The sequence below is a fragment of the Sitophilus oryzae genome, unplaced genomic scaffold, assembly GCF_002938485.1.
Source record: "Sitophilus oryzae breed Bouriz unplaced genomic scaffold, Soryzae_2.0 scaffold_1576_pilon_pilon, whole genome shotgun sequence".
Lineage (NCBI taxonomy): Eukaryota > Metazoa > Arthropoda > Insecta > Coleoptera > Curculionidae > Sitophilus > Sitophilus oryzae.
Genome location: NW_022146254.1, coordinates 3029822 through 3038354, shown reverse-complemented (window position 1 = coordinate 3038354; position 8533 = coordinate 3029822). Strand labels below are relative to the sequence as shown.

Below are 8533 nucleotides of genomic sequence, written 5' to 3'. Positions count from 1 at the left end.
GTACCCTTAGACAAGGTTGGACAAGGTTTTTTCTGTGGCTAATGCTACGCTGGCGTTATCTAGTGGTGAATGACGGTGAATCGAAACTAGAATCCCATAAAGTAATCTATAATTTCCTCTAGTTATTATTTTAAATTTGGTATTTTTTAAAAGCAATAAATAAAATCTTAAAGAATATAAAAAAATAAAGCAAGTAAAAAAGGAACATTCTCAATTTAATTTGAATTTTTTATGAAGTTTAATAATAAAAATAGATTATTTTTTTGAATATCTGTTACTTTGTTCAATACACCTAAATTTCCTATTTCTCGACAAAGACAGAACATACACATTTTGTGACGCAACTTTTAAATGAATTCGCTATTGAAATCGTATGACATGATGACAAATAATCTAATTTGACAAATGGCGTTCAAAGATGACAATTGAGTGTATCTGTTAGCAGAAAAGTTAGTGTTTCTAAACTAAATCGGAATAAATGAAGTCGGAAAAATGATTTAAAACGTGATTATGTGCGATCTATCTTACGGGAAATCGAGCTCGGCTGGAGAATTATTAAATTGCAACGAAATGACTCTTGAAAACGGTGTTCAGGAACACTCTTCTCTTAAAAGGTCTTTTACGTTACCTAGAAATCCTTTTAATTCGAGCAGGATGTCAAAAAGAAGGCCAAAAGCGAACGAAAACGAATCCGATATTAAAATTGTGAACGGGGATGCTGATAAAACCAATAAGAAAGTTTTTAGGTAAGCAACCTTGTTACCATTTACACTGATGGTAAACAAGTATGATTGAGAAAATGTTTCTTCCTTTTAAGGATTATTTTAAGTCACTGTAATAAGTATTCTAATTATACCTTATTTTCTTTACAGGCGTCCCTCCATAAGAAAGTTTATTAATAAAATTGCTCAGCATATTAGTGGTGTCCCAGGGATAAATCAAAATCTTGAAAATAATCGAGTACCACCAGTGGGTTTTCAAACGTGGGGCCCTGATGATACTCCAGGTGTAACGGGCTTAAAAAATCACGGGAATACGTGTTTTATAAATGCAGTGCTCCAGTGCATATCTCATACAGATGTGTTGGCTGAATATTTTGTATTAGACAAATATAAAATTGATTTATCTAAACGTAACAAATTAAATTCCAAAAAATTTGGTACTAAAGGTGAAGTAACAGAACAGTTGGCATTGTTATTAAAAGCATTGTGGGCTTGCCAATATAGTCCCGAATTAAGCACAAATTTTAAGCAAGTTGTGGAAAGACACGGTTCCCAATATAAAGGAAATCAACAGCACGATGCATTAGAATTTCTACAGTGGTTATTGGATAAGGTCCATGAAGACTTGAACACTGCATCTAAGAAAAAATATAAGAGTATTAAGGTAAGTCATACAACTAGTTAATATATTGATTGATTGTTTTTGATTTTTCAATTATATGTGATTATGAGTTATGTTTTATCAGTTCTATAATATTCATAATTACGTTTTGTTATGGAGATTTTAATCCTGAAATAAACTGACAAATTGTTATTTTAAAACTGGATTTGCTCTAATGAATCAAGGTTGTAACATCCTCTTCAAAATTCACAACATTTATTACCGAACCAGACAGGGACCTTGAAAAACATAAATTTTACCACCTTGACAGCGATGCATTGAATCTTAGAATTAATTAGATAAAATTCATATGATTAGATAAGGTCATAAATTAAACAGTACCTACTACTTTTTTATACAACCATCTATGGTACAATCTTATTGTTAATCTAAGGTACAACCCTAAATCTAAATAATAAAAAATCATTTATTTTATTTTGTTGTATTTAAACTCATGTTTAAATCAATATTTGCTCTATTATTCAGATGCATTAATAAGTATAGGGACACATATCCATTAAAAATGGTTTTATTTATTTTATTAGGAATGTATAGATGTAGATAACTATAGATAACCTAACTGTTTCAATATTCAATAAGTAGTGGTGGATAAAAAAAAGAATATATCTATACTTACTTAAATCAATTTAAGAAAACTGTATTTTGCAGATACTCTGTCAGATTTGTAGCTTTGAAGTACAATATGATCCAAAAAGAAACGGCGTTAGAGGAGGCTTGGAAATGAAGACTCCTGTCATTTTATTTCTAATGTAAAATTATATGGGATCATCATTTCAAAGCCATCTCGACGCCGATTTTTGGATCATACGGTATGTAGTCATGTATGTGTAATTGTAACATAAAAAACAATTTTTTCCTTTTTTTATTCTTATTTTATACAGGGTGTTTCAAAAAACATGTGCCATCACACGGAGTATTGTTGTGGTATTGTACCTAAACGATTAGATTTTTACAAACTGTAAATTTTGGGTTCGTTGACGGACTATTAGAGCTACAATTTAAAAATATTTTTACAAGATACAAACCAAATAAATAAAAAATATCAAAGTTGTATTTTTTTAATGTATGGGAGAGGGTTAAAAATTTTAAAAAAACTCCAAAATTACAGTAGCTATCTAAACGCGGTTTTCAATTTAAGATTAGGAATAATATTTGCAACAAAATTTGTAATAACATCAAAATCAGTCAAAGTCCCAGTTTTGAGATATTCCGTGTTTCCGTAGTCCGTTTTTGAGAAAATCCCTGTGGAGAACTCCCATCGGACGCGACACGCGACCCCAGGTGGCGGATAGGGGAAATAACCGCGGACCAAAATTGGAAGAATTCCTTTACTTTGAAACTAAAAGAACTGCCTACCAACTTTATATTAACATATTTTAGTATGGGCGGCTATACGTGCTTCCCGGCGCCAATTTTTTAATATTAATTAGGTGTATCTCATCAAGGAGACTAAAATCGACAAAATATTAAGAGACAGCTTTTAATCGGCATTAAACAGTTTACATATAATTTTGCTAAGAAAAGAAAAAAGTCAGTGACGCACAGTTTTTACAAAAATATTCCACTGGTAACCCTTATGTACGTCCCTGGTGAATAGCACTTGTAAGAAATTGATAATAAATCGAAAAAAACTGAAGAATTTAACCCCCTGTAGATCCGAAACAAAGCAGGATCTTATTTTTACATGAGGAATGTCTCTACGAGAGATGGCACATGTTTTTTGAAACACCCTGTATGCCCAATTGTTTCAAAACTATAACACATTTTATGAAATATCTACTGGTAAGGTAATTGGCCTGAAAATTCTTTGTTTACCTAATTGATACGGTAGGATAAAGGTTTATGTTATACAAATTAGAACTACTTAATAATCTTCCAAAATGTTGGTTTATATCAACGTCGTACGTAACTGGAATGATTTCATAAGCTTATTAGGAAAATAGATGTGGGTAGAATGCATATACTTATACAAGGTGTGATCGTTTAAAATTTTTGTACCGGAATATTGCTAAAATAAAAACTTACATATATATCGTTGAAATAAAATTAGGGTATTTAAGTAAACTTAAATTTCAGTAGTCAAAATGTATTGTTAGAAGATTAAAATTCTTTAAAAATATAATATACAGGGTGGCGCATCTCATTCGCCTCTGTTGATTATACGAAAACGGACAGATATAGAAACAAAATATTTTATGGGTATATGTGGGGAGGCAATGTGCACAATTTAAAATTATTTTGAAATATACAGGGTGTTTCAGAACTAAGATCCATACCAAAGTTATATTTTTTCTTATGGAACACCGGTATTTTGTTTCATTTTTGGATTCTTGGACAAAAAATAAGGCATTTATTATAAGGGTTTAATATGTTTAAAAGCTTTGGTTTTTCAGATAATTAAAGATATTTAAATGTGCATGCTATAATAAAAAAGTTTGTCAACACCTTGTACATTACTTTTCAGAATTAATTCATGTGCTGACTTTTAAGCCAGAGAAATAAACTTTACTAAAATATTTGATTGCTTCCTTAAATGTATACAGGGGTATCAAAAATTGCTGGTCTATTTTAAATATGTATTTTACATAAAAATCTTCGTTTTTTCAAATGCAACACTATGTATTTTTTAAATAAATCTAAGCAGATTTAAATGCTCTTTCAAACTATATTAGGGTTTCCTATACCTATCTGGCTCAGATTTTGAATAAAAAGCGATTTTTCAATAACATTCTAATCAAGATTCAAGATGGCTGATGTCGCCATGGGAATTTCCCAGTGACACTTAGTAGCTATTTTCAAAATCGACATTAGTTTATGGACTTTATTTAAATTTATAACATGTTATTTTTATTAATTTACCTACAATAAGGTTAATAAGTAAGTATTTATTATTTTATCAAGAAAAATGAAGCACTATCTGCTGGCGGAAGGAATGGATATGTTACTAGTGATTTTATTTTGTGATAACAATTGCTTGTTGGCCTGAAGGGTTTATGCTCAAAGATATCCAAACAGGAATTTTCTTGACAAGAGTTCCTTTGTAAAACTACTTTTTATATTTCACAGAGCTGATAGTGTGGTAAATATGATAAACCTATTAGGCAGAAACCGGTCGTTGGAATTGAAGAAAATGAATTTGGCTTAATTGGCTCTTTTATAGAAAATCCAATATATCTATGAGTCATCGAAATATAAAGCAAAGAACTACTTCTTTATTTTTCTTGATAAAATAATAAATACTTACTTATTTAACTTTGTAGGTAAATTAAATAAAAGCAAACTGTTACAAATTTCAATAAAGTCCATACACTAATGTCGATTTTGAAAATAGCTACTAACTGTCACTAGCAAATTGCCATGGCGACACCAGCCATCTTGATTGCCATTTTATTAAAAGATCGCTTTTTATTCAAAATCTGAGCTAAATAGGTATGGGAAACCTTAATGTAGTTTGAAAAAGCATCTAAATCTGCTTTGACTAATTTTAAAAAATACGGGGAGTTGCATTTGAAATAATAAAGTTTATGAAAAATAAACATTCACAATAGACCAGCAATTTGTGATACCCCTATACAATTTTTTAGTAAAGTTTATTTCTCTAGCTTCAAAGTCAGCACATGAATTAACTCTGAAAAGTAATATACAGGGTATTGACAAACTTTTTTATTGTAACATGCATATTTAAATATCTTTAAATATATCCAAAATTGAAATAAAATACTGGGTGTTCCGTAAGAAAAAATATAACTTTGGTATGGATCTTAGTTCTGACACACCCTGTACATTTGAAAATAATTTTAAATTATGCACATTGCCTCTCTACATATACCCATAAAATTTTTTGTTTCTACATGTTTCCGTTTTCGTATAATCAACCGAGGCGAATGATCGAAAAAAAAGGCGTCAGGGATGGTTATGAAATGAAGATCGCTGTCATTTTTTATATGTAAAACACATGTAAAATTATATGGGAAATGTCAGTGATGTTCATTTCCAAGCAAACGGAACGTTTCCAGGACAACGTTTTTTTTTCGATCATGCGGTATTTCAAACATTTTAATCTATATAGATTTAGTTAGATAAAAAAAACAAACAAGGAAATTCCGGTTATGCCCTAATAGGTGCATAATATGGAATAATAATATCTAATGTCAATAATAACACTGAATGTATCGTATTATCGAAAAAACGGCTGGGAAATGACGATCGACGATATTCCCGTAATAATTTTACATATAAAATGACAGCGATCTTTATTCCAAAACCATCTCTGACGCCGTTTTTTTTCAATTGGATTGTAAAAAACAAAATTCAAAATATGAGGCGGCATTTAATTTTTCATAATATTCGTGAGTTTCACTATTTTTCTGTTATATTTAGTTACTTGGGATATTGTAAGTCAAAATTTTCATTTTATTGTTGGTCCTATTTAACATTTTGCTTTCAACCAATCATTGTTTTATAAATAGAATTCTCAGAATGAGTTTTTAAGGCGATTTTAACTCTCGTTGTTTGTCATCCACTAATTGACTAACAATATAATCAATAATTAATCAATTGGAGGTATTGGCTTATACATACTTTGATCTGATTTTTCTGTACAATTTTTTAATAATCTTAATTAGGGTCTGGTGATCTAATTAGAAAAAAACACAATTTTACCTTGACCTTAATTTCTGCTTGTTATTTGAGTAATAAATTCTCCTAAGACAACAAATTAGATGTCACAATTATTTATATTAGATCCTATTTAAAAATAATATAGTCTTTAAATTTTTTGGCAATGTTGGTTTATTAAATAATAATAATTGCAGAACTAATTTGTTATATTAACATCAAACTTTAAAATCATGAAATATAAACATTTATTAATTTTCTAAGCACGCAGTGTAATGGAAGGAAAATATAAATAAAAAATTAGAAATCAAAATTATTTATATTAGGTACTTTATATTACTATTTAAAAATAATATTTACTTTTACTGGCATTTACTTTAAAAAATAAATGAAATATTTCTTCGCAAAAAACTACATGTAAGAGAATTAGCATAAACAAAATAGAAACATCGTTAACTTTTTTTAAATTGGCACGTGTAAAACTTTCAATTTAATTTTCACACCCCATAGTTTGAGTTCGATAACCATTTACTTAACCACATTACTTAAAGATGATTATTAAGTTCAACTAATTCATATTATTAAAACATCTAAAATACAAATATGTACTTTTAAAATTAATTCTAAGTTCATCTCATCTCTCTTAAAAATTGCTACTTCTCAAAATTTCCCATTAAAAAATAGACCATATATACCATATAAAAGAAAATAATTGAAAGATCGGGCTACGGAAAATCACACAAATTTTTGAATGAGGAATTCTCCTTTTGAATTAAATTGCTAATCGTATTAAAACAAAATTAAGGGCAATGTGTGTGTCTATGTAGAATATAGCAAAAAATATATTAGCTATTAAATATTTTATGGTTTTGTATTTATATTCCATAACTAGGTGTAATTGCTTCAATTATTTTTTGAATCTGCAAATTAAAATTGATAATTATTTTAGCCAATTTGGGTATTTTGACCATTTTATTTAGCTATAAAATTTTATGTAGGAATTAGTTAAGGATTTTCAATAAATGGTTTGGAGAAAAGCTGTTTATAGGGGAAGGTTGTTCATAATTTGACTTTATACGTACCCCCACATTTTTTCAAAAAATGGAGGATTTTCAGAGATATCATTTTTTAGCTATTTTCCGTAATTATCAGCCCAAAAAAAATTTTTTTGTAATAGAAAACTTGTTGTAGTGTTATAGCAAATTTTACAGAATTAAATTTGGTTATAGAAAATAAAAGTTTAAAACTACCAAATTGTTTTGTTATAACGGAAATAAATGGTTTTAAAACAGTTATTACTTGTATTGGTTATAATTGTAGTATCTATTCATATAATTAATAAGGTATTTGGGAATGTTTCATGTTTTCAACTATCTATTTAGTTTGCGGATTCTGGACAGTGTTCCACAAACCATATTTAATTGAATGTAATTGCACCAATTATCATATACTTCATACTATATCCATTAGCCTTAAGTATTTCTTAGTTGAAAGTGATTTATTCTTTCGGATATTGTCTAATGATTAATTTATACATATAAATATAATACTGAAGTGTCTGTCTATGATTTCCTCGGTAATTTCAAAATAAATTCTTGTTAAATTTACATCGTTATATTATTAAGGTGGCCCGAACTGTTTTTTTGTGCTATTCCATAACAAATTAAAATCAGCAAGTAGACAAAAAATTATAAGGTTTTTACATTTTATAACATTCTCAAGTACAGCAAATTTATGCGAGAATAATACAGTCATTTTCGGTTTTTATTTTATATTCACTTTTTGGGACCACCTAAGTATCTATGCATTTTTGCAATTTTTACTTTTTACACTCTAGGGTTGACAGATATTCGGGATTTCCGGGGAAATCCGGGATTTAGACAAGTTGTTCCGGATCCCGGAATTTTGTTATACTATCCCGGAAAGTCTCAATCAAATGTTATAAAGTTCACTGGTTTGAAGAGTAATAACTTTTCGTACGTACCTATATAAAACTTCTAAGTAAAAAAATATATATTTACGACGTTTTTTACGTAAAAAAGGTCTCTTGGTAAAATTCGCTACAAGTACTGGTTCTCGAGATTGGAATCTAAATTATCAATACCTGTCATCTTTGACACAAATTAAACATGTTGACTAAATAGTTATTAGACTGAAATCATAAATTTGAAATGTTTTTGTGCCAAAAGTTCAACAGACGCTGTTTTATGATAATTTTTTTGAAGAAAAATTTATGATTAATTTAAAAAAAAAATAAAAAGTTCCCAAATTTATCATTTTAGTCTAATAACTATCTACTCAACATGTTTATTTTTTGTCAGTAATGCCATGTATTGAGTATTTCCATTCTAAATATCTTGAGAACGGTTGCTCGCAGCGATTTTTACAAAAAACGTAAAAAACGTCGTAAATGTATATTTTTTTAGTCAATAGTTTTATACAGGTACTGACGAAAAATTATTAGTCTTCAAATCAGTTAAAAATATGTGGGTGGGGTCTTCTACAAGTAGGA

The 8533-nt window shown here is 28.8% G+C and overlaps 1 protein-coding gene across 1 annotated transcript in view; it reads left to right on the top strand.

Annotated features, from left to right (window-relative positions):
- Positions 1-361: 361 nt before the first annotated feature.
- Positions 362-8533, top strand: part of LOC115879449 (ubiquitin carboxyl-terminal hydrolase 31) — an 89460-nt gene continuing 81288 nt past the window's right edge. Inside the window, exons 1-2 of the mRNA XM_030896284.1 lie at positions 362-746; positions 873-1386. Of these exons, the coding sequence (XP_030752144.1) occupies positions 511-746; positions 873-1386 (750 nt within the window). The 5' untranslated portion in view covers positions 362-510. The remainder of the gene's footprint in view (positions 747-872; positions 1387-8533) is intronic.